The 27,391-nt window shown below is 47.5% G+C and overlaps 1 protein-coding gene across 1 annotated transcript; it reads left to right on the top strand.

Annotated features, from left to right (window-relative positions):
- Positions 1 to 12,236: 12,236 nt before the first annotated feature.
- Siglec15 (sialic acid binding Ig like lectin 15) lies at positions 12,237 to 26,256 on the top strand. The gene is made up of 6 exons (XM_076837272.2): positions 12,237 to 12,288; positions 21,258 to 21,317; positions 21,687 to 22,070; positions 22,955 to 23,326; positions 24,431 to 24,461; positions 26,175 to 26,256. Exons 1-6 carry the CDS (start codon positions 12,237 to 12,239, stop codon positions 26,254 to 26,256), a joined length of 981 nt encoding a protein of 326 aa, XP_076693387.2.
- The last annotated feature ends 1,135 nt before the right edge of the window (positions 26,257 to 27,391 follow it).

The raw sequence follows: 27,391 nt of genomic DNA, 5'->3' as shown, positions 1-27,391 counted from the left end.
GACTTTGAACCTCCAAAACTGTAAGCAAAGAAAACCTCTCTTTACTTCATAAGTAGCTTGTGTCAAGTGTTTTGTTCTAGGTTCAGAGGGCTGGCTAACAGCATCTACAATCATCCAGAGGCACACTGGAGCTGGCAGATGTGTTTCTATGTTCTATCATTCATGTGACTATTGGCAAATGGTCTTAGGTCTTCACGGGCTGTTGTCAAGATGGCTTAATTCCTTCCCACAGGAACCTCTCCATAGTCCTGAGTGTCCTCATGACATGTCAGCTGGCCTCCCCTGGAATGACTAACCCAAAAGAGAGAGAAAGAAGGAAGCCACAACAACTTTTATGATATAGTTTTAAAAGTCGCAATCAACTTCTGCTATACTCAATCTATTAGAATCAGGTCAATAAGTCAGGCATGATGGAGCACACCTATAATTCTAGGTATTTGGAAGACTGAAGCAGGAGGATTGCAAGTTCAAGGCCAGCCTGGGCAACTTAATGAGATCCTGTCTCAGAATAAAAAGTAATAAGAGCTAGGGATGCAGATCAGTGGTAGAGTGCCCTGGGTTCAACCCAGCACCAGCAAGAAGGTGGGAAGGAAGGACAGAAGGAAGGAAGGAGGAAGGAGAATGAGCCAACACAGGCAGGCTCTAAGGGAATTAGGCTTCACCCTCTGAAACAGAAGTGTGTTGTTGGAACATGGCATCTCCCCAGAAGGGAAATACCTGACACAAGTTTCTTCTGCATCTTTCCAGAAATTGTGTATGCCCACACAAACTTATCACCCATTTTTCTTTTAAAATAGGTAAAATTTTCACTATGTATACTATTTTCCCCCTTGTTCATTTCAATCAATAACATATTTTGAGAATCTTCTTATATCAGCACTTCTAGATCTCTTCTAGTCTTTTTGATAACTTGAAGTATCCAATCACATACATGCTTAAACACTGAAGAGGCCCCTACCAACTGCCATGCAAGTTGTCTACAGTTGTTCACTGTAGCAGAACAATACTTCAAGGAAGATTCTAATATGTATATATTTTTTAAATTTTAAATTTATTTTAATTAGTTATACATTGACAGTAGAATGCATTTATGTACTTTGATATACCATACATAGATGGGATATAATTCTCATTTTTCTGAGTGTACATGATGCAGAATCATATTGGTCATGTAGTCACATATATACATACAATAATAATGCCTATTTCATTCTACTATCTTCCTTTCCCCACATCCCCTCCCCTCCCCTCCCATCACTTTCCTCTACCAAATCTAAGGTAATGCTATTCTTCACTAGTGCTCCCCGCCTTACTGTGAATTAGCATCTGCATATTAGAGAAAACATTTAGCCTTTGGTTGTGTGGGATTGGCTTATTTTTCTTAGCATGATATTCTCCAACTCCAACCATTTACTGGTAGTTGCCATAATTACACTATTTTTAAATCTGAGTAATACTCCATTGAGTATATTTACCACATTTTCTTTATCCATTCATCTATTGAGGGACACCTTGGTTGGTTCCATAGTCTAGCTATTGTGAATTGAGCTGCTATAAACATTGATGTGGCTGTGACACTAGTATTCTGAGTTTAAGTCCTTTGGGTATAAACCAAGGAGTGGGATAGCTGGTCAAATGATGGTTCCATTCCCAGTTTTCTGAGGAATCTCCATACTGCTTTCCATAGTGATTGTACCAATTTGCAGTTCCACCAGCAGTGTATGAGTGTACCTTTTTTACCACATCCTCACCAACATGCATTGTTGCCTGTATTCTTGATGATTGCCATTCTGATAGGAGTAAGATGAAAACTTACAGTAGTTTTGATTTGCATTTCTTTAATTGCTAGAGATGTTGAACACTTTTTCATATATTTGTTGATCAATGTATTTCTTCTTCTGTGAAGTGTCTGTTCAGTTCCTTTGCCCATTGATTGATTGGGTCATTTGTGGGTTTTTTTTTTTTTTTGGTGTTAAGTTTTTTGAATTCTTTATACCCTAGAGATTAATGCTTTATCAGAAGTGCATGTGGTAAAGATTTTCTCCAAATCTGTAGGCTCTCTCCTCACATTATTAATTGTTTCCTTCACTGAGAAGAAGCTTTCTAATTTGAATCCATCCCATTTATTGATTCTTGATTTTACTTCTTGTGCTTTAGAAGTCTTGTTAAGGAAGTCAGATCCTAGGCCAATGTGTTGAAGATTTGGGCCTATTTTTTCTTCTGTTCTAGGGCCTAAGTCTTTGGTCCACTTTGAGTTGATTTTTGTGCAGGGTGAGAGATGAGGTTTAATTTCATTTTGATACATATGGATTTCCAGTTTTGCCAGCACCATTTCTTGAATAGGCTATCTTTTCCTCCAGTGAATGTTTTTGGCACCCTTGTCTAGTATGAGATAAGCATATTTACATGGGTTTGTCTCTGTGTCCTCTATTCTGTAATAGATAGACCTCTGGCCATGCTAACAAAGAGAAAACTCAAATTACTAAAATACAAGATGAAGAAAGAAATATCACAACAGACACATTTGAAATACAGAAGATAAGTAGACACTACTTTGAAAATCTATACTCTAATAAAATAGAAAATATCAAAGACATTGACAAATTTTTAGAGACATATGACCTACCCAAAATGAATAAGGAGGTCCTACATGATTGAACAGATCAATTTCAAGTAATGAAATAGAAAAATGCCATCAAAAGCCTACCAACCAAGAAAAGCCCAGGACCAGATGGATTCTCAGTGGAGTTCTACAAGACTCTCAAAGAATAATTAACACCAATACTCAAAGTATTTCATGAAATAGAAAAGGAGGGAACCCTTCCAAACTCATTCTATGAGTTAATATCACCCTGATACCAAAACCAGACAAAGACACATCGAGGAAAGAAAACTTCAGACCAATATACCTGATGAACATAGATGCAAAAATTCTCAATAAATTCTGGCAAATCACATACAAAAACTTATTAAAAAGATAGTGGGGCTGAGGATGTGGCTCAAACGGTAGCACGCTCGCTTGGCATGCGTGCAGCCCAGGTTTGATCCTCAGCACCACATACTAACAAAGATGTTGTGTCTGCTGAAAACTAAAAAATAAATATTTTTTTTAAAAAATTCTCTCTCTCTCTCTCTCTCTCTCTCTCTCTCTCTCTAAAAAAAAAAAAAAAAAAAAAAAAAAGGTAGTGCACCAAGATACAGTGGGATTCATCCCAGGTATGCAGGGTTGGTTCAACATATGGAAACCAAGAAATGTAATTCATCCTATTAATAGACTTAAAAACAAGAACCATATTATCATCTCAATAGATGCAGAAAAAAAATACAGCACACCTAAAACACAAGAAAAACTAGGGATAGTAGGAACATACCTCAACATTGTAAAAGCTATATATGCTAACCCCAAGGTCAGCATCATTCTAAATGGAGAAAAATTGAAAGCATTCCCTCTAAAAACTAGAACAAGACATTTATGTCCTCTTTCACCACTTCTATTCAACATCATCCTTGAAACTCTAGCCAGAGCAATTAGACAAAAGAAAGAAATTAAAGGGATACAAATAGGTAAAGAAGAACTCAAACTATCACTGTTTGCTGATGGCAAGATTCTATATGTAGAAGATCAAAAAAAATTCCACCAGAAAGCTTCTAGAACTAATAAACAAATTCAGCAAAGTAGCAGGATATAAAATCAACACCCATAAATCAAATGCATTCCTATACATCAGCAATGAATCCACTGAAAGAGAAATTAGGAAAACTACTTCATTCACAATAGCCTCAAAAAATTTTTTTTTAATACCTGGGAATCAATTTAACAAAAGAGATGAAAGACCTCTACAATGAAAACTACAAGAACACTAAAGAAAGAAATTGAAGAAAACCTCATAAGATAGAAAGATCTCCCATGCTCCTGGATAGGCAAAATTAATATTGTCAAAATGGCTATACTACAAAGCATTATACAGATTTAATGCAATTCCTACTAAATCCTACTGACATTCTTAATATTTGTATTTTTACCAATTTATGTAAGGATATCTAAAGAATTAATTCCTTAGCCAGGCATGGTAGGACACACCTGTAATCCCAGCAACTCAGGAGGATGAGGCAAGAGGATCACAAGTTTCAAAACTATCCTCAGCAAGTTGGTAAGACCCTGACTGAAAATAAAAAATAAATAAATAAAAAGGGCTAGGGATGTAGCTCAATGGTAAAGCACCACTGTATTAAATTATTTAATCCCCAGTATTTAAAAAAATAAGTTCCTGGAGTAGAATTGCTGAATGAAAGGGCATAAGAATCACAATCCTTTTTTTTTTTTTTAATTTGAGGTTCTGGGAATTGAATCCAGAAGCATTATACCATTGAGCCACATCCCCAGCCCCCCGCCCTTTTTTAATTTTTATTTTAAGACGTGGTTTTTCTAAATTTCTTAAGACCTCACTAAGTTGCTGAGCCTGACTTTGAACTTGGGATCCTCCTTCCTCAGCCTCCCAAGTCACTGGGAAAACAGGTGTGTGTCACCACACCTAGCTTCATTTTGTTTTATATGCTATGTTCCCTTCAGCTTTGAAGACTATTTATACACTCTCTACTTCATTTTATTGATCTGAAACTTCTCTCTAAGGGCAGTTTTTGAAGCACAGAGAGAAAAGAAATTTCTGGAGCTTAGGAGTTTAAAGCCAGAAAGGAAGCATAGCTGGGCAGGGGAAGATATAGGGAGCATGCATAAAAGACACAGACGTCTAAATTATATGATTGTATTTCAAAAAGCAATTATGTTGCCTCCCCAAGTAATGAAAACTAGTAATGAAGACTTGTCTATATTTTAACAGACAACAGGACAGTTAATTAGCTCTCCAAATGTTTCTACAATGCTTGAAATCATTTTGAACCCCATAGGTATCTATTTTCACTACAACCTGTAACTCTTGAGCTCATGTTGATTTTTCATCAGAATCTGAATCTACGGCCAGGCATAGTGTCACACGCCTATAATCCTCGGGAAGCTGAGGCAGGAGAAACTCAGTTCAAAGCCAACCTCAGCAAGTTAGCAAGGTCCTAAAGCAACTCAGCGAAACCCTGTCTTAAAATAAAATACAAAAAAGGGCTGGGGATGTGGCTCAGTGTTTCAATCCCTGGTGCCAAAATAAATTTTTTTAATTTTAAAAAGGATCTAAATCTATTCATATTCCAAGCAGATGGTACCCAAAATAAAAGGATTACATTGCATTTTTCTGATGATTACTTGAGTTCTTACTATGAGCCAGGCCCTGGTCATCAGCATTTGTCAGCTCACCTACCTTGCAACAACACTGCAGGGAGGCCATGGTGATCATCCACACTTTACACAGAAAACAAGCTGTTGCCTAGAGTCTTGGTAGATAGTGGCAAAGCTAGGCCTCCACTCCCATTGATTGGCACAGAAGCTGTGCTCCTGCCTGGATACACTGCGGTCTTTCCCCTGTGATTTATAGAGTGAGGGGAAGATGTTACGGAAGACTGAAAATAACCACGCTTTTCAGAGAGGAGGAAATGGAGAGAACATGTGTGGAGGAACGTCTTCTCAACCATGGAACCCCAGCATCAATTTACAGCTCACCCCCAGAGACCCTGTGCACATACATCTCAACCCCTCAGACAGTGCCAAGGAAGTTAGAAGGAAAGGACAAGCTCTGTTCGGATAGCAGAGAATCCAGGTGCTCCTCACTTATGGTGGGGTTTGCCCTCATAGGCCCATCAGAAGATGAAAATGCATTTAACACACCTAACTCTCAAGACATCACAGCTTAGCTACACAGGACACCATAGTGTCAGCTGTTAACCCTGGTCACCTTGTGGCTGAAGAGGGCTGTGGTTTGCTAGGGCTGCCTAGCATCTTGAAAGAGGATCATACTGCACATCCCCCACTGCCTGGGGAAAGACTGAAGTTCAAATTTTGAAGTAGTTTCTGCAGCAAGAACTTAGACTCTTCACTTTTACCTCCAAATATCCGAAGGTAACCAGAAGCTTGATTAAGTCTTGGCATCTCTATCTCCATTTTGCATTCTTCTCCTTGGCTTTGAGTCAAATGGGATTCCAGGAAGAAGTGCTAATAGATAAATATTTTGAGATGAGTCAATGCCATCCCCCAGGTGGCAGCTACTGCCTTCTCTCAGACAAGGCCCTACCTGACCAATCCTGAGATGATGATGGACAGGTCACACCGGATCAAGAGCACCTATTGTGGCAGCTGAGCAAAGCCCCTAATCCTTGCCCTGTTCTCCTTTTTATAAAACCTCTAAGTCATTGTCACCCCCTCAAAGATGGGCATAAGGACACAGGCCCCCTTGTTTCCTGACATAGCTACAGATTGAAGTTCCTCTCCTGCTTTTCACCATTACCCCTCCTGTTTGGTTCTTGGGATGTGTGGCTGGACCTGATTTCCTCTCCCTAGAGTCAGGTCTCTGGCCTCGACTCCAGCAACAGCTCTACCAACTGTATATCACTTTCACACCATTGTCAAGATCAAAAGGATGCAAGTGAAACCATCATAATTGGACAGGCTTTACTTGGGCTTCCTGCCACCCTCCATGAATACCCCCAGTATTCCTGCATGGATCAATAAAGCATTTGAGACATCTGCAAGAAGTTCATGGTGCAGGATGTTTCTAAAAAAAAAAAAAAAATAGCATCCACGTGTGGCGTGCCCAGGATAGTCTTAGGTCATGACTATTATACTGGTGTCCCAAGACTTTAGCACCTGTCCTAGCAAAAGTGTCCTGATTTGGATAGTTAGTTATACAGTCACATTTATAAAGCACCAAAAGGGCCTGCCCAGGTGTAACAGGACCGCTCCTCTGGCAAATTGTCCCTGGCAGAGTTACTTGGCTTCCACCTCCCTTTGCCCTTCCGCCCTCCCCTAATCCTTTGGCAAATCCCTTTTGTACACTATTCTGTGTTCTACAGAGAAGCCCCACCTAAATGGTTAAGATGTTAACTGCTAAATAATCTTTCTTCAGATTTACAGAACCCAGCATTCTTGCGTAGATCTGGCGACCTTTGTAACACCCCTCCTTAGTGTTTAGTTTTGTGCATCAACTAACACAAAGCACAGAAATTGATGTGAGGTATGTTACCGCCTGGTTCAGAAGCTCATTTCAAGGAAAAACCAATGCCCAAGAGTCGAGTGTTGGGGAGAAAGAAAGGCTTTATTCAAAGGCCAAAAAACAGAGAAGTGGGAGCCCTTGCTCACAAATGGGCTCCTCAACTCCAGGGGTCGGGGTGTTACAGATAGAGGAGGAGTAGTGAGGGAGAGGGAGAGGCTAAGGAAGGGAAGGAGTTCACTGTCTTTTCTGAGAATAGGCAGAGGTCTTCCAGGAACTCGGGTGCCACCTACCTCTTCCTGACTTTCACTCTGCTTTTTCCAGCCATGGTAGTTGGTACGTGTCTTTAGCCTTAATGGGGGCGTGGAGGTGGAGACTAGGCAAATAAAATCAAGTTAACTCTATTTATTGTTCTGGATGATATATTTCTCAAATGTTCAACAGGTCTACTGCAGAGTTAAGTAAAATCTGACCCAAAAGTTAAGGCAACGAAGGAGACAGATACAATATAAAGACAGAGATGCCAAGCCTTTTGATCCCATTTCAGCCACCCATAGGACATCAGCAGGCCCAAGTGAAGAGTCAGGTTGCAAAAGCAGTCCTTAGGACCCTGAAGAGTAACCTAGCCAACTGTTACTATCATAATCCACACGTTAGAGGTTATACCTACAAAGTTAGCGGAAGGCTAATAGTGGCGACCTCCAAAATCGGTGATTTTTAAGTAAACTAAGGGCAAGTAAAACTTAAGGGTTTATTTAAGGTTTTTTATTTAAGGTTTTTCCTAGTAATAATTTAACTTGCAGATGGTGGAATGAATTGGGCGTTATTACCCTATGTGCATATATGATTACATGATTCGTGTAACTCTACATCATGTACAACCAGAATGATTGTTACACTCCATATATGTATGATATGTCAAAATGCATTCTACTGTCATGTATAACTAGTTAGAACAAATAAAAAAATTTTAAATGATTTAACTTGCAGAAAAGTAATATATCTATCTAAAAAGAACTTCAAGAGCTAGCCCCACATGACCCCAGGAGGCCATGGCCCCTTGTCATGTTCCAGAGAAGAAGACATGTGTCCTGAATGATGAAGACCCTGCTCAGCATGTAACCTTCCTACCCTGCCCCTCCTTCCCCTCCCTATGAAGCCGTTTGTGCTCCTGAGCGCCCCAGGATGGAGTTCTGAGATTGACAGCCACTCTATCTTCTTCAGGGCCGGACCTTGAATAAACATGATTCCTTTCTATGGACTCTCATGTTATGAGCAAGCTGTGCCATTAACATTTGTGTCTTCCACACTGTCTGAATCTATTAAATAACAATAAATTCACAAAAGACATCATTTTCTTTGGCTGCAATTCACTGGTATTTGTGGGTCACTTGGTAGCCATAAGCCAGGCCATCTCAGACTCACAAGTTCTTTTATTCCAATGTTAATTACTAATGTCTACAATACTCAAGTCACACATCATACTTCACAGGAAAAAAAAAAAAAATATATATATATATATATATATATATATATATATATATATATATATGCAGAAAGGTTAAGAAAAGATGGTATCAGTCACAAGACAAGGCTTCAGGACGCAATGCCAAAAAAGGCAGAGAGCAGAGACAAACAGGAAAGAGAGTCACTGCAGGTGATCAGATAAGATCATGAACTAGCAGAGAATTTGTTCTGGACACAGTGCAGACAGCAAAGAACTTCTCTTCCAGGGTCCAGACGACAGACAGTTTGAAATGGACCACATCAAGCAGGGAAGTCAAGCTGAGCTGAAGTCCAGGGACAAAGAGTCAGAGGTTTGTTGCCTGTTGATCTCGTGACATGTTCACCAGACGGCCTGCTTAAGGGTCAGTGTGTGCCACCCTAACTAGTCTTGAGGTGCTTCTACTCATATGCATTACAGGTAAGGGGGTTGTATCTAGAGAGACTGATAAGTGCATGGGCCTGCTTTTCCTGATATGATTTGTTATACCCATACATCCATATACTTCTGATTTACTTCCATAAGTTAATAGGTGGTCATTTTTTAAATTAATTTATCAGTTTGTGTCTTATGATTGTACTGTGTAAATGGGAGTTATTCCTTTTTATAAGTTCTGTGTGTCCAACATCTGGTGATTATCTATTTACCCAGATAAGTTACCAAATCACTCTTCCTTAGCACTTGTACTCAAAATGGAGTAGCTCTGGGCTAGGTTTATATGTTCCAGCTCAGAACAAGGTACAGCCTGCTCCCCATACCACTCATCTCTTGAATATTGGTCTTTGAGCAGTAAGCAAAGCAGACCTTAATCCATTAATACAGGGAGACTGGGAGAAGGAACATCAGCTTCCCATTCAATAACACAAACAGAAACATCAGGGTGTGTGTATACACTTATGTATTTCCATACACACACACACACACACACACACACACACACACACAGAAGCTGGGCACTTAAGTCCAGCCAAGCTTTGAGAATATGGGACACTGATTCACCAGCTTAGTCTGCAGGTGAAACTTCTATTCTATTATCCTCTTCAAGAATACTTGTTGTAAACCAGAGCCTGGCCCGACTGTGATAAGAGAAGCCCTGGTGTGACAGGGCCGCTCCTCTGGGGAGTTGTCTTGGCAAAGTCATTCCCTTTGCCCTTCCCTTGCCCAAGGTTTTGCACCTCCCTATTCCTCTTACGTCATCTCCTCCCTTTCCCCCAGCATTCTAAGTTCTAGAGAGAAGCCCCACCTAAATGATTAAGGTGTTAACTGCTAAATAATCTTTAGATTTACAGAACCCAGAACATCTGATAACTTTTGAACACTTTTATAAGATATACCTGGCCGACTAAGAAGGTGAATCAAGATGGGATGTTAAAGCTTGGTCTGGGTCTTCAGTGTCCAGCTTTGTGTATGTATGGAGATATAGAGGCACACACACACAGTATATATACATAGTAACTGCTCAATTAAATGAGTTTTAGTTCTAGACACCAATTAACACAAAGCATATAAATTGCTATGGGGTTTAACTTATAGAAAAGCAATATGTCTCTCTAAAATGAGAGACATTTTATAGAAGCTAGCCCCAGATGACCCAGGAGGCCATGGTCTATTGTCATGTTCCAGAGAAAGAAGACACATGTCCTCAATGATGAAGACCCTGCTCAGCATGTAGCCTTCCTGCCCTGCTCCCCCTTCCCCTCCCTATAAAAGTCCTCTGTGGCCTGGGGTTGTAGCTCAGTGGTAGAGCACTTGCCTAGCACATGTGAGGCACTGGCTTCAATCCTTACCACAGCATAAAAATAAACAAATAAATAAATAAAATAAATAAAGGTATCGTCTCCAACTACAACTAAAAAAAAAAAAAAAAAAAAAGGCCTTGGTGCTCCTGAGTCCCTGATGATGCTCCTGAGTCCCCTGATGGTGCTCACGAGTCCCCTGATGGAGTTTCCAGGTCAGTAGTCATCCTATATTCTTCAGGGCTGGCTATTGAGTTAACCTGACTCCCTCCGACAGCTCTTGTCTTGAATCCTGGCCTTTGAACTTGGGCAACTTGGACTAACTTATCCTGGTAACACTGGAGGGTAGAAGGGGTACAAGGAAAGGGAGGGAAGAGGGGGAGAGATTTGTATGTGTAACTATAAAGCCTAGGGTGGAGGGTGTGTCCCCCTGTCTGGCAAGATGATTGCTACCCTCCAAGTCCCCTCCCCGGGTCCCAGCTTTGCTTTCAGAACTAACACCACAGATTTCGATTTCCCGAAGATCACGTTCCTTAGAACTCCTGCTGGGAACAAGACTATGCACTGAGGGCACCTCCAAGATTGGAAATGGAAAGGATGTCCAGAAAGGAGCAACTTAGCCCAGCTGCGCCATCACTGAGGAGACTCCATCTCCCAGCTCTTACAGGTAAATTTGGGGGAACAGGACCCCATTCACTCTTGAAAAAAACTGTAACTCACATTACTTAAAATACTTAAAATGCTTTTGAAGAAACTGTAACTCACCATGACTGCAGTCTCTGAGGAGCACACTACTTGTAGTCTCTGAAGGGCATTGCCACCCTGACAGGGCTGGTTTGAAAGAGCAACGGCCTTTGCTTAAGTGCATTTCACAATCTTGAAAAACCACATCTCATTTTATCTCTTAGGCCTCGAGGTTGCAAACTCCACTACTGTCCAACACACAGGAGGAGCCATGCATCATGGAGTGAAAGGGTCCAATCCAGTTCATTGCCAGTGAAGAAGTCATCCACCAGACAGGCCAAATCCAAATCCAAATCCAGTTTCAGTCCTCATGGGATCTCACTATGGGTCCAATCCCCACTCCAGTCTCAAACCCACACAGTAAGCCTCCAGAACTTCCTCCTGTCCCCCCACTGGGGTCTTGATGTCCTCTTGATAATGCCACCCCGTGGTTCCCAGGATGGGAGGTCTCCTAGCTGTGGCTGCAGAAGTAGGGCTCTAGAGGACCCCTTCTTAGGCATCACCTTGGACTTAGAGATGCAAGTTACCAGCCTGCCTCAGACCACCTGGATCTGAATCTGCATTTTAACGCGATCCCCAAAGGATCCCTATTACCATTAAAGTTTTAGAAGTGCTGTTCTAGGACTGAAGACCCTCCAACGGGGCCCTGGTCACGAACATGAATCATCACCTAGACTGTTTTTTTTTCCTTGTAAATACTGACAACTTTCCCTAGCTCCAGGTCACTGAATTATTATGTTAGCAGGCTCCTCCCCTTTTTTGATAATTTGCCCAAATCTCTCTGGTAGTGAAAAAGGAGAAAGAAGGTGGAGGGAGATGAAACCCATATGGTGCACTAAAATATAGGCACAGAGGGCAGGAAAGAAGGAAAGACCCAGGCTGGTGCCATAGGACCCCTGCTTCCCCATCCACTTCCCTGTTTCCTGGGCTGGAAAACCATCCAGTGGTTCCCCTCTTGGTTTTCCACATGACTAAACTGCACGGGTCCAGTCTAATCACACCCCCGGCTGCCTGGCTGCTTCATCCCAGTTCTTCCAGCTCCCAGAGCCAGCCAGGCCTGCAGCCCCGTGCCCATCCCCACCTACTGTGGCCACACCTGTGCCAAGCAGGTTCTCATTGGGGGCCTGGCTGGGTTGGGGCTGCTGAGTCTCCAGATGCTGCAACATGGAAGGGTCCCTCCAACTCCTGGCCTGCTTGGTATTTGCTGTCCCAGTGGGTGAGTTTGCACTTATCTTTCGGGTCCAGAGTAGACAGTCTTAGCTGTGCTCTTCTCCCTTGAAGCTTGAAGGGCAGCTGGGTTTGCCCAGAGCCTCTAGGTCTGCAGAGAAGTTGTTCAAGTGAGGGCTTTGCCTTAGTTTTTTTGGTGACTCGAGGCAGTCCCCTGACTTTCTGGGCCTTGGTGTCCCCCCCAGGAACAAAGGCCACCTATACCACACATTGCCATGGGGGAATAATGGGCCTGGAATGGGAAAGACAGAGTGAACAAACTTTGGATGTTGCTGTCATCCAAGTGTTTTATGTCCTATTGGGCACAGCCCCAAGGACAGGGGGAGGAGAGCTCGTGGCTGTTTGGGGAAGTGTGGAGTAAGAAGGATGATTTTATATGGGAAATTGGGCCAGTGATGGAGGCCACCCTGACTCCCCAGCAGGAACACCAAGGGGTAAGTGGGAGCTCCTTTGGCAGGCTGAGGTAGCAATGTCACTTAGCTCTGTAAATTGGTGTCCCTGGGAACTGCTCTTCAAAGGGTACAGGAACCCTCTACATCAGAATCCCAGGGGAGGGGCATTACTTAAAATACAGATTCTCTGGCTCCTCCCAAAACTGCAGAATCAGAATATCAGACAGCAGGGCCTGGGAATCTGCATTGGCAGCCACCTTCTTGAATGATTCTGATGCCTGCAGTTGAGGAGATAAATAGCAAAGGCCATTCTCGTGAGCCCCTCTCTCCACGCCTAATCCTTTCCCCAGCTCCAACCTGGGATGCCCCTCCCATCACTATGCTCCTGGACTTAGCTGTGTGCTATTGTGTGTATGGCGGTCAAGTGCCACATCCTGGTTTCGCAATGTTCTGAGCTGTCAATCAACATTCCTGGTAGGGGGTCTTGTCTCACAACTGATGATAAATTCCCAGGCCTTAAGCTCCTGTGCCTTCCTCTTTAGCATTTAACACAGTGTGGAGTCCAGTTCTGGTCTGATGTGTGATTCTTAGGAAGTTCTGGGTGCTTGCTTCAGTAACTCCCATGAGCCTCGTGACCCTGTGAGAAGCAAGCTATTTATGTTCCCTTTTCACAGTTGAAGAAACAAGCACAGAAAGGCTGGGTGGAGCCAGGATAGAAACCCAGGCGTGAGTGGCTCTGGGCCCTCTCCCCACTCACAAATGCTGTCCCTGTCCCATGACAGGGATAGAGACAGGAAAGGGACTATCTTTCCTCAAGCTGACCTAACTCAGTCATCTTTCTGGGATGATTTAGGGATGGTCCCACTAAGAGGGTGGAGGTGGAGGAGGCGTCCCTGCTCACACCTGACTGGCAGGCGGAGGCACTGCTAAGCACACAGGTGTTGACGTCAGGCACCACTTAGAATCCTGGCTCTGCCATATGTAAATCAATGGTTGTGCAACTGATGTGATTCTGCAATCTGTATATAGGGTAAAAATGGGAGTTCATATCCCACTTGAATCAAAGTGTGAAATATGATATATCAAGAACTATGTAATGTTTTGAACAACCTACAATAAAAATTAATTAAAAAAAAAAAAAAAAAGAATCCTGGCTCTGCCATTCAGCAGTGGTGAGTTGTGGCAGGTGGTCTAACTTTCCTGGGCCCCGTGGAATGGGGTTCCTGCCACTTCATGGTGGTGCAAGGCAGGATAACTGGATCCAGAATGAAGGCCCCACGCAGCGCCGGGGCCCAGCAGTTGCACAATGAGCAGCAGCGAAAAGTGGGAGAGGCCACAGCGCAAGAGGGAGGCGGGGCTTTGGGCTCCAGTTTAGTTATTTTTCTCCTGCTGAGGCTCAGCTGCCGAGAATCAGTTAAAGACAAAAATACTTAGAGGAAGCACAGATAGGGCAGCTATGTGTTCAAGAACAAAAACCAAACCTTAAGTAGGCTCTATCTATGTGGAGAGAGGGGGAGCCAGCCAGGCCGCCCACGCCCATAGCCCGCCGGGCTGAGGAGAACCCTTTGCTCTACAGACCAGCAGCCACTGCCCTGTTAGAACCATGAGGCCAGTGAACTAGGGTGGCCCAGGAACTGCATTTCCTGAAGTCCTTGTGTTGTTCACCTGTGAGCTCCCCACGTGCGTCAGCTAGAGGACACAGGCCAGTCTCCACTGCCACGTGCAAGCCACTGAGCTCCTATGCTAACTTGGGCCTGCTGGTCACAGACACTGCCCTGTCCATGTCTGGGAGCGTGGGGTAGAACCTTGATGAAAGAGAAGCAGGAGGAATCCCACTTTCCATACCCTTCTCCACCCACACCCTAACCTCCACGGGCTCCCACATCACCTCCCTTGTCTTTGCCCCTCTCACTTCCACCAAATTCATTTTAGAAAACTGGAGAGGTGAGGCAGTTCAGGGTAGGGGCAGCTGTGACCATCTGGGTGAGCTTGGAGGCCTCAGGGGTTCACAAGCCTGTGATATGCAGATGTGGTACTGCCATCCTCGGGGACCCCCTGGTGCCAGGTTACTGACGAACAGCTCATTTTCTTTTTGCCATGACCTGCAAGGAGAGGAGCTTCGTTCCTGTTTCAGGGCATTTTGGCAAACCAAAGTGACTTTGCTGAAACATCCTGAATGTGAAGGGAGTCCTTTCAGGACATACCCAGCTCTTCAAGCTATCCTGCCACCTACCTGGGAGCCGGGGTTGGATAAAGCCAGGTTCTAAGAGCTATTTACTTTACCAGCTCTGAATTAGTGCAGAAGAACAAATCAAAATGGCAAGAGAAATAGCAGCAGGCATCCAAGGACCTGGGGGTGCTTATTTGGGAGGCAGGGAAAGGTCAGGGAGGAAATGGGCTGCTGTCATGGGGCCAGGAGGAAATGGGAGGGTTGAATGAACTGAGGCTCTTCTGCTCCCAAAGCCACTGTGGGTAGGTTTGCTCAACTGAGAAGTCCTACGGGGAGGCAGAGGAGGGAAGAAGAGCAGGGCCTCCCTTCAGAACTCTGAAGGGCAGCACCGTGGTGGCACTGGCTGCAGGACTCAGGCAGCCTGTGACTGCATCTCCACCAGCTCATGTAGCAGGCCACACCCATGTCCACAACCAAATGGCTAGAGAGTCTGGAGTTCAAGGGGAGTTCAATGGCTCACCCTGGGGGCCGTCGGGACCAGCCAGGGCTTTCACTCCCACTCCCTCACACTCGCTCCTTCCTGGAACTTCCTGGGTCTGGTTTATACTGGGGATGGAATTCCTGCTTCCCCTTCCTCCTCTCTCCTCTGGTCTCTGTTTCAGTCTCTCTCACCTTCTCTCCACTGATAACCTATCCTGACAAGCCATAAGCCCAGGAGAGAATCACTGAGAACAAACAGAGGGACAGGAAGAAATAGAATGAAAGACCATATGCCCCAGGGACCCATAGTGGTGAATACTGATGGCCAGGATGATCGAGGATCCTTGCCCCAAAACGCTTCTCCTCGCCCTCCAGATTCTACAATGTCTGAGAAGCCACCACTAAATCTACTCCCCAGAATACCCATTGGCTGCCCAGGTAACCTCAAGAAGGACGGACACTTACAGATAGTCGAGCTTGTCATATTGGGTAAAGTCAACCATGGGGTAGTAGCACTGAAGCACAGAAGGCTGTTGAGGGGCTCTGATTCTGAGTACCAGGACACCATCTCTCCTGGAGTCACAGTCAGTGACTTCCACCTGGCCTTATCCCTCCCCTGCCCTCAAAAATCCATAACTTGCTCCTTCCAGAAAACTGTGTTATAAAGCCCACCCCAGCAGACCTAATTCCTGTTATAGCGCCATTCTGTGAGGACACCCACTGCTCTGGCCATCGTCCCATAGTGGCCACCATGGGGCTCACTTTCCTCTCTGTGATACCCTAGGGAAGTTCTTCATTGCTAGATACTATGAAAACATCAAAAGAGCAGGGTGCCAGGTCATACTCCTATTCAAGAGGCTGAGACAGGAGGATTGTAAGTTCAAGGTCAGCCTGGGCAAAATAGCAAGACCCTATCTCAAAATAAAAAAGACTGAGGATGTAGCTCAGTGGTAGAGCACCCCGGGACCAATCTCCAGTACTAAAAAGAAAAAAAAAAATCAAAAGATGTATGGACATTGCCTGACTCCACTTTGCCATGAAACCAATAAGCAGCTTCCTCTGTAGTTAATGGAAGTGTGACTACATTTGCCACCCCACAGGTGAGCCACAGAGAGGCAAATTCCTGCCTCCTTCCTCATCCAGGGACTGGTGGAAATCTTTAGTCAGCTGTGGCCCAAACCAAGGCTTCTATTTCTGATCCCTTCCAGTTGTGGCTCTCCCCCATTCCCTTTCTGTAGCCGTGTTCTTTTTTCCTCCAGAGGTGAGTTCCTTCTTACCTCTGGTGCAGGGCTCTGGGCTCTGACCAACTCTTCCCTAGGTGAATCACCATTGTGATTATGTGGGAGCTCTGTTCCTGTTTAACCAGGTGTCAGGAGGAGGCACACAGGGAGCCACATGGAGTGTTTAGTAAATGGCTGTGAAGGACTATCGAGGCGTGAGCGTGAGTGCATCTTTCTGGGCAGCTGAGTTTTCTGGCTAGTTAGTGGCTTTTTTTTTTTTTTTTTTTTTGGTGCTGAAGATTGAACCTGGGGACACTTAAACACTAAGTCACATTCCCAGCCCTTTTTTTGTGTTTCATTTAGAGACAGAGTCTCACTGAGTTGCTTAGGGCCTCACTAAGTTGCCTAGGCTGGCTTTGAACTCATGATCCTCCTGCCTCACAACCTCCCAAATTGCTGGGATTAGTGCCCAGCCTCTAGTGGCTTATTTTTAAGTACCTAAAAGTCTTTATTTTATGTAGACATATTTCTAAAATATTTTATGTGCTTCCTTGTCATTTTATCCAGATTTGGCTTTCAGACAGATTTTTAGACTTGAAAGTTACTTTATTAAACATCTAGAAATTTCATTGCATGAATGGGTCTTCTGAGGCAGAGGGCTACAGCAACATAGCTAAGGTCCCCAAAGACAGCTCCAGAGCCTCAGTCAAAGCCCTAACACTCCATCAAAGGGACACACAACTAAGGCAAGGCATATTGTGACAATAAACTTTCCCATAGTGACTCAGGTCATCACGTATGCACCAGTTTCAGTAGCCTTCTGCAGTGTCATAGTGACTCGGGCTCATCTCCAACAGTCCTTTGACACTGTACTTTATCATTTCTGTCCCAGGCTATCTTTTCATTATTTTGACTGACCCCCTACTCTCTAAGTAAGTGGCAACATCCTGTCTTGCTGCCTTCAATGATTTGGTTTGTTGCCTACAAACCAAAACCACCTTCCAGCTTCTCAGTTTCTACTTTCCTGGGCTGGAAACATAAATAAACTAGTTAGAATTGTGTATACATTAAAAACAAGCAGTGGCAGAGAGTACTGTCAACATACTAAGGAGGGCATGGCCATGGCAGCTGTATCCCTGACACCCAGCACAGTATGTTTGACAATAAACTCTCAGTAAATGTGATGGAGTAGATAATTGATTGACTATATGACCAGTTTGCAGGTGAGCGGAGGATGAGGACCAGGCTGTTCATTCTAGCTGCTCTAGGACAAGGTGGGGACTGAGTCTTTGAACCCCGTGCATCACCTGGGCACATCTCTGCTTAGCAGCCCTTCCCCACTCTGTTCACACTCCTTTGCACACTCTCCAGTGAGGGAAAGGAACTAACACCCTGGCCGTGTCAGACAGATAAAGTAGGTGATCTACCCAGGTGGTTTCATTCAGTTCTTCGTCCTCTGAGGATGCTGCTATGTCCCCCACTTTGCAGCAGAGGGACCCTAACCTGGGTTTCAGGAACTTGCCTAGTGATTACCCAGTACATGAAGGAGCCCAGACCAGTGCCAGGCACAGATCAGGTGCTTGATAAAAGTTTGATGAAAGAATGGCCAGAGGGAGGGTGGTCACCTAGGGGCAGCTGTGCCAGAGCTGTCCTGATCCCCACCATCCATTTGGCCCACTACAGAGCGGCTGTATTTTAGACAACTGGGAGAATGTGGGTCTCCCGTTGACCCCTGGAGGTTGACAGACATGAGGCAGATAGATTATACGGTTCCTTACAATAAGTTTCCAAATGAGTAATCCCCCCTGCCCTGTTTTAGCAGCTGGCATGAGATGCCTGAGGCATTGTTAAATGTCACCAGATGCTGGAGGCTTGTGTTCCTGCTAAAGCAAATGCCTCTGTTCCCCAGGTAATTCAGCTGGGGCCTTTACGCCCTCCCTTCGAATCCCTGGGGCAGGCTCATCCAAAGTTCTCTGTGTAAGAGGCAGCACAGGCACCGCCTCTCTGGACCCTGTGAGCAGGCAAACACCAAGCACACATCTACCAGGAGCCAAGGTCAGAACCGGTGGTGAAAGGGCCTCTGTGTTCCCCTTCCACTCCTGGAGCAAAATCCAGCCAGGAGGGCAGGCCCAGGCCTGCCACATTGCAGAGTGGTTTCAAACCAGGCCTTGGGCAACGGGATGCAGGGATTAAGGCAAGAACGTGAACAAGGGGACAGAGCTTCCCAGGGGCGAGCCACAGCTCTGCTACCGGTTAGTGAAATAATTTTGCCAAGTAACTCAGGCTCTGAAAGCCCCAGTTCCCCTTTCTCTAAAGAGGGGCTGATCATGGCATCTCATGAGGCAGCTGTGTATTTTAAACAAGTGAGGAGTATCTCCCAACATTTCCCCGCTCTTCAGCTGTCTGGCCTCCTTTCCCTCTCCTGCCTGCAACCTCTGTGTTCCTAGGATGTCCGTGCCTTGTAGCTTTGCTTCGCTGTTCCCTGTTCCTAGAATGCCATCCCCAGGCTCAGGGACATGCCCTCCTTTCTCTAGGCTCTGCAAACACACAACTCCTCTCTCATGGGTTCTCTAATCCCTACCAACCCAGCAGCTGCATACCCCTCTCCACTGCCCCACCCACTCCTTCCACCATGGCCCCCCTCCCTTCTGCTCAGTCATAGCAATTCAGTTCAGCATGGAGAACCACATGCTGGACCACAGTGACACAAACAAGACCCCAGGGACATGGATCCTGCCCTTCCACAGCTTCTTGCAGGCATCACAGAGCCAGGCATGAAACACACACAGGCAATGTCTAGACTGAGAAAGTGCCCATGCCAGCCCTGAGGCACAGGGAAAGACACCAGAGCCAGGTCTGGGCTCAGAAAGGTCTCCTTCTGCAGGGACAACTCAGCAAAAACTGAGGATGAGTGATAATGGGCCAGGAACCACGTTCAGACAGCAGGAATATTGTTCAGGTTCACCATGGAACACCTGGCCGGCTCATGGAATTAATTACATGCTCACAGATCTGTCTCCTTTTCTGAGCCATGAGCTCCAGCAGGCTGACAAAGTCTCTTGTTCATCTTTGGCACCGCAGCTCATATTCCAGTGCCTGACATGGAGTGGGAAAGTATTCAATAAATGTTTGCCGAATTGGCAAATGTTTGCCGAACTGGCAAATGTTCAGCAAACAATACAGAGGGGATTGTGCCTGGATCCTCAATGCCTGCAAGATGCAAGAGATCAGAAGAGGCTGAGATCACAGGAAGTAGGGAGTTGATAGGGAACTGAGACAGGCCAGAGCCTTAAGACTGGGGAGACACTTTCTGCAGCAGGCACAGCCCTTTGATTATGATCCACGAAGCAAACAAGCTCTTTCTAGGGATCAATGTCAAATCCTCCACGTGGATGAAAAAATATAATTCCCCTAGTCCAGAACGAAAGTGATTAGGCCCCCAAACAGGTTCTGTGAAGAAGCACTGTGGTTGTATTTGATGGTAAGCGGATGTGAGCCCACGGGGTTTCTTGAAGGCACAGCTCCCACAGCCTGAGGCCGCACTGTGGGGTTTACATCACTGTGCAGGTGCACATCCCGGCAGCCACCTGGGTCAGGACGTTGTACTCAAGGAGGGGCGACTCCTTGAGGGGCAGGTGAAGGACTGGGACTTTTCAACCAGAAAAGAGAAGTCACAATGGATACAGGATGGCTGGGGTGAGATCCCAGGGGGAGATGTGCATGCTCCAAACAGCAATGGTGGCCCTGAGGGTAAATATAGATGTTGGTTCTGTGCAGGAAGAATGTCTTCACCTCTAGGTTACTCATTGGTGGGTGGTCTGCAACGAGTGGGCTGAGGAAATTCCTGACCAAGGAGTGAGTGGTGCTAAATTACATCAAAGAGCAAAGGGCACTGGGTTTGGAGTCTGAAAAACTAGGTTTCTCCTACTTGCTACCTCTGTGACTGTGCCCTTTGTTTTCTCATCTATAACAGAATCTTCCTCCCCTTTCTCCCCCTGGGTGCTTTGAGGGTCACGCGCAAGGTATATGTGAAAGAGCTGTGTAAACTGCAATGCCCAATTCCACTCCTTCTAAAGGTCCCTTTTGTGTGCCACACCCCAGGGCACTAACTGGGCAGGATTAGCATCCTCCCCCCCTCCCTCCCTCCTAACGGAGGCACCACCCCTGACCTGATCCTCAACACACAGCCCTGGGACTCTCCAGTCCTGGTTCAGCTGGGGACAGAGCTCAGCTCTACATTCTTCAGTGTTCATAAAATGGGAGGTGGGAAAACAGTCCAAAAGCACATGCACAGGGCCACAAGGCAATAGAGCAGCTGCTACTCCAGCCTCTCTGCTCCCTGCCTGGGAACTAGCCTTTTGGGAAGTCAGTCAGGGCACAGTCCACCGGGGTTGACCTGAATTCTAGAGGAATACTGTCCACTGGCTCAACCCATCACAACACTGGCAGACAAAGGAAAGAGGAGAAGGAGTGAATGAGAATCCAGAAGGGTAAATGTGTCAAGGGCTTAAGTGACCTCCCAGGGAGTGTTGGTGTTCTCAGATGTCCCCCAAGCCTCTAGTGAATTACAGTGCACATTGTGGAGTAAGAAAGTCCCAAGTGTGAATGCCAACTTTGCTTAGCTGTGTGACCTCAGTTAACCTCTCTGTGCCTCAGTTTAACAACATGTAACAAGGATGATCATGCTTGCCTCTAGGATCACTCGTGAGAACTAAAAGAGATACTACGGGGAATTTACTCCACACTGAGGGGCACAGTAAGTGCGTTTTCTCTTATCACCATCTTGGGGATCTTGCAACTCCGTAGTAACCTTGGAGAACCAGGACTTCGACAACAGAGCAGGTGTCAGGGAAAAGCTAAAGGGAAGAGTACAGAGGCACTGGGCCTGTGGTCGAGGTGGAGACCTCCACGAATGAGGCAGATGATCCCAGGAAGAGGGTGGGGGTCCCTGTCATGGAAGTACAGGCTGGGGAGATTCCTCTCAAGTCAGGAAATGGGGTGCCAGGTTCCCTGGGGGAGGGGAAGGTGCATTCTGAGTCCTGGGGTTCCAGGGCCCGGCGGGTAGAGATGCTCTGGAGACTGGGGATGGGTCCCAGGGCATCCTGACGCTCCTCATGGTCCGCAGGCCCGCCAGCGCAGCGCTGGTCCATGCAGGTGCCGGCAGAGGTGAGCGCAGTGGCGGGCGATGCAGCAGTGCTGCCCTGCACCTTCACGCACCCGCACCGCCATTACGACGGGCCGCTGACCGCCATCTGGCGCGCGGGCGAGCCCTACGCGGGCCCGCAGGTGTTCCGGTGCGCGGCGGCCCGCGGCAGCGAGCTCTGCCAGACAGCGCTGAGCCTGCACGGCCGCTTCCGCCTGCTGGGCAACCCACGCCACAACGACTTGTCGCTGCGCGTCGAGCGCCTCGTGCTGGCCGACGATGGCCGCTACTTCTGCCGCATCGAGTTCTCCGGGGACGTCCACGACCGCTACGAGAGCCGCCACGGGGTCTGGCTGCGCGTCTCGGGTGAGGCTGGCGGGCGGCCAGGGTCACATGGGGGCAAATGGTTTTCTCCTTCCCAGTCCGGCTGCGGCGTGCACGCCGCTGCGACAGGGACGCAACAAGACCTGTCCCCGCTCATCCACCCCAGGGGCTCTCAAAACTTAGTGGTTAAGGGCGACCTGGGAACTTGTCAGAAATGCAAAATTTTGTTCGCAGAAAGGATTGAGGTGGGACCCCGGGAATAGGCAATGTAATGCAACTCAGAGAGTGAGTGTCCCCAGAAACTGGCAGACAAAGGGAAGAGAAAAAGGAAGAACCATAATCTTCACTATGACAAGGGCTGCAATGATTTGCACTCAAGGACATCGCATTCCTCCTCCCACGAAGTGCACAGGGACACCCCCCGCCCCCCAAGTGCTTGGCACTTGGCTAGATTAAGATACAAAGATGCCTGAAGCAGGTCCTCGTCCCTAGATCAGTAGCTCTCCACTGTGGCACCGACCCTGCGCTAGGACAATAATGAATGACCATTTAATGAGCACTTGCTACGAGGCCAGGCCCTAGTCCAATCACGCCACAAGTATCGATTTGCTAAATCTCAACAACCCCACGAGGCAGGTTCTATTGACGATCTCCGTTTTACACAAGGACAAACTGAGGCAAAGAGAAGTGGAATGGTTTGTCCAAGGCTACAGCTGTATTGGGAGCCTGGCATCCTGGCACCCAGGAGTCCACATGTCCTCCTTGAGGTCCCTGCATCTCACTCCTAGAGTACTGGTGTCCCAAGGGCACGCGGGGGGAGGGGTGCCTCTTGCCCGCTTCTCTGTCACTGCACTAGGCTTTCTCCCTCTCCCCTGGGCCGCCGCTCCATGACCAGTGACATCGTCCCCCTTTTCCCTTCCCCACAGGCGCACCACGAATCGTCAACATCTCGGTGCTGCCGAGCCCGGCGCACGCCTTCCGTGCGCTCTGCACGGCTGAAGGAGAGCCGCCGCCTGCCCTCGCCTGGTCCGGCCCGGCCCTGGGCAACCACTCCGCGGCGGTGCCGGGACAGAGTCACGGATACCGGGTGACTGCCGAGCTCTCCGCGCTGACCCACGACGGCCGCTACACTTGTACGGCCGCCAACAGCCTGGGCCACGCGGAGGCCAGCGTCTACTTGTTCCGCTTCCGCGGCGCCACCGGGGCCTCGGCGATCGCGCTCCTGCTGGGTGCGCTGGGCCTGAAGGCTCTGCTGCTGCTGGGCGTTCTGGCCGCTCTCGCCACCCGCCGCCGGCTAGGTGGGTGTGCCAAAGTCCGGGGTTGGGGGGTGCGAGAGGGCGGGCCGGGGCTGTCCCCTCAGGTGAGATCGGCCTGCTGACCAGCCGGCTTGACACAACAGAACGTCCATTTTGCACCTGTGCTTAGGCTCGCTTTCTTCTCCCTGCGTGGAGCCCAGGAGGTGGGAGCCAGGGCGAGTCGGATTTCACAGCTAGGAAGGTTAAATACCTGGCCTTTTACCTGGAGTCACTGATTCAGAGATTCAGCCACGTCTGGCCCTGGAGCCGCCCCTTTACCACCACCTTAAGGGCTTAAGCCGCAGGCTTTCCCAGAAGGCACCTTCCATTGTGTTACTACAAGCATCCTGAGAACCAGCTTTGGGGTGCATGGGGCTGGGATGCCCCCCACGGGAGACTGATGAGTCAGCACAGCTTTACAGGGCACTGTGAGAGGGATCACTTAGATCCCACTAAGGCAGAAGCCAGGGGATGCTGTTCTATTCTGGTGTGGCCAGGAGGGAAGGACTTGCCCAAGAAGTGAGGTGGGAGCCAAGCCAAAACATCTAAACACATATGAGCTCGGAAAGCAAGGAGCAAAATGTGCACCTGGCAGAGGGTGTGCAAAAGTCTGGCAACTTGAACTGGCAGGTGTCTCTAGAGAGCTGCCACACTGCTGCTGAGCTGGGTGACAAATTTGTTGTGTCCCCAGGTTCTCAGTCCTCCCAGACTGATACCATTAGCTTTCAAATGTAAGGATGAAATCCAAAATTTGCCACAGTTACCTGGCTGCTGTCCTTGCTGTGGCCATCCTGGCATTCTTGCTGGTTCTGCAAAGTCACCAAGCATTTCATGCCCATGCTTGGGGGGGGGGGGGGATGCTTAGAAAGCCAGTGTGTTTTCTTTCTGGTGAACAGCCCCTCATTCTGTCCTTTTCCTTCTTTACTTGTGGTCCTCTTTCAGGTGGAGGGCTTCATGTCACCTCCGCACACCCTGCTTCTCTGCTGTCTGCTATGTGTCTCCTTGGGACCATTCTACACGGTGGGGTGCAGTGGGGGGGGTGGGTGTAGGCATGTAGGCTGGATGCTGCAGGCATACTTATAACTCCTTGTTCTTTCCCCCACACAGAGCACCCGGTCACCCAGGACACCCCTCCGCGGTAAGTGAGCTCATTGCCTCCCTTATTTCACCCCACCTGGTCCCACTGGCCAGGGGGGTGCCAGCTTCTCAGACTGTAGCACAAGGAGAAAGAACAGGCTAAGGGAAGGGCCAGGGTCCCCGACCCGGGTCTGGACCTACCTCACAGCCTGCCTCAGTAGAGCACACCATTCTTTGGATAGATCAGGGAGCTGTTCCCCTACCCGCCCCGCCTCCCGCCTGCTGTCCATGGTGCTGAGGAGTGACACCTCCAGGCTTTTTGGTCTTATAGTCCCCCAGGATTCTGGAACAGGCAATCCCACCATGGAGACACTTATTCTCCCAGGCACTCTGCTGAAGGCTTCCCACACAAAATTTCATTAGAGGTTTTAGGATCTCGCTTAGATGAGGGATCTGGGAATCCCAGCTAGGAAGACATTGACCAGAGGTCATGCTGTCCTCTGTGGTGTCCACCCAAGTGAAGCCCTGTGTTGAAGGAAGAAAGAACTGAGTTCTAGCTGGGTGCAGTGGTGCATGCCTGTAATCACAGTGGCTTGGAAGGCTGAGGCAGGAGGATCTCGAGTTCAAAGTCAGCCTCAGCAAGTTAGCAAGGTCCTAAGTAACTCAGTGAGACCCTATCTTTAAACAAAATATTAAAAGGCTCAGTGGTTAAGTGCCCCTGGGTTCAGTCCCTGGTATAAAAAAAAAAAAAAAAAAAAAACCAGTTCTAGATACTGGGTACCGTGTGCTGGATGCTGGCGGGGGTAGGGTACAGTCCTTCCAGGCCCTCAGATGAGCCTAGCCCCCTCTCCAGCTGAATGCTCAAGCATCTCCTGCAGTGTTGATCTGTCACATATCCTTTTTTTTTTTTTTTTTTTTGCTAATGTACTATTGAACCAACTCCCCTAATCAGGAAGCCAGCTGTTGTTTAATCATTCAACAAACAGCCAAGTGCCCCCTATGTAGCAAGCACTGACTTGGAAGCTAAAGAGAGAAAAATCCCTGAACTCACGCTCCATAATGGAGAATTTTAATAAACACATACACAAATCATGTTAGACTACAAATAAGGGCTGTGAAAAGTGGATGAAGTGGTGAAGCTGAGTCCTCGGAGACAGGGTGACCATGGGCTGGGGATGTGGCCCTTAGGAAACCTGAAGCTGGAGGCTGGAGTCAGGAGGGCAGGGGCTGGGGCAATCTGAAGAGGGAAAAGGAGAAGCACAGTTGGGACTCAGCAGGGAGGCAGCGAGGCCAGAGCATGGATGTGAAGTGGGGCTGGAGGAGGGCTGGAGGTGCTATTCTGGATGGGCTGGGAGAATGGTTTCATCAGGAATGGCCCCAACTGAACAAGGAGGGAGGAGGCCGTGTGGCTGCGTGGACAGAGGTGTCACAAGTGGGGGTGGGGAGATGGAAGGTGGGGCTTGCCTGAGGACGGGGTGGCAGCATGTGAGAGAGGGAGCCAGGACACCCGGGGTTGGAGCTTGAGCCCAGGAATTCTTACCAAGGTGATAGGGAAGAGGAGCAGCTGGGGAGGCCTTGGAGGTTTGAGATACCTGCCAGGATACCTCCAGCAGAAGTCTGGAAAGATGAAGGGACTTGGAGACAGGACTTGGAGGTCAGGGACATGGAGCTGGTTTGTGGAGCCTCTGATAAGACTACTTGGAGGTGGTAGAGACTGATCCTAGCTGCTAGTTGCCTCTCACTGGGTGGTCAGTTCACTTTCTCCTGTTTGCAGGCCCCAGACTCAAGAATCCAATTATGAAAATTTGAGCCAGATGAACCCTAGGGGCTCACCAGCTGCCACATGTTCCCCATGAGGAGCCCCTCGGCCACCAGCATCATTTTGCACACCAAGTGAAGGCCAGCATGAGGTTTGGTTCCCAGGCAGCCCCTGCCAGGTGACCCCCAAGGTGAACATCTTTGAGCCCCTGTGATATTTATTCTAGTGGAGCAAGCATTCTGAAAGCGTGTGTGTGTGTGTACATGTGAACCTCAGCAGGAAACTTCCAGAACAGCTCCCCTCATCCTTAATTATCTAGGACAGGAAACCGACCATAGGGTCTGGAGGCCCAGGCTCCATCCTGCTCTATCACCAAACTACTGTGTGGACCAGGGCACTTTCTTCCACTCACTGGGTCTCAACTTATCCACTGCTGAACAGGGAAAACCACATTTCCCCCTACCCCCGGGAATGGTAGGTCTATCAAGATCTGAAGAAATAACAATGTGATGGGACTTCAGAGAGTATGAGCCTATCTCAGGTGCGGAGAGTTCCTGGATGAATGTAGCCCTCTCAGCAGCCTTGTGGGGAACAAAGCCCACAAGAGAAAACAAAAGATGGGGGTGTGCAAACTGTGGCCAGAGGAAGAGCAAATTCTGGAAACCTGGTAGCATGGGAAGACCTGGAGTCCTACCTTCTTCCATCTCCACTGTGACTGTCCTGCACCCTCTGCCCACCTCTTGCTACCTCGAGCTGGGACCCCAAGGAAAGGAAATCAAAGACCATTATCTCAAAGCATCTGGAAGCTTTTGTCTCAGGGACTGAAAGCTGGAAGCCCCAAGGAAAGCTCTGGATCCCCATGAATTAAGAAGCTACAAGAAGCATCTTGTCCCGTGCTTGGAACCCCAGCCACTCCAGAGACTGAGGCAGGACAGCAAGTTTGAGGCCTAAACCTAGTGAAACTCTTTTAAAATAAAATAATAAAATTGAAAAATATAAAGGGAAAAAAAAGAAGAAGAAGAAGAAGAAAGAAAGAGGTAAAGGGTTGTGGATAGAGCTCAGTGATAGAGCAACGTACCTACCATGGTAAGGCGCTGGGTTCCATTCCCAGTACCATAAAAGGAAAAACAAAAACAAAAACCCAACTACTGATATCGCTGGTATCCACGAGTCCTGCTTCTTCACATGTTGAAGAATGACATTAGAGAACACGTGGAAGCAAACACATAAAG

The sequence above is a fragment of the Callospermophilus lateralis genome, chromosome 17, assembly GCF_048772815.1.
Source record: "Callospermophilus lateralis isolate mCalLat2 chromosome 17, mCalLat2.hap1, whole genome shotgun sequence".
NCBI lineage: Eukaryota > Metazoa > Chordata > Mammalia > Rodentia > Sciuridae > Callospermophilus > Callospermophilus lateralis.
This window is presented reverse-complemented; position numbering and strand designations above follow the sequence as displayed.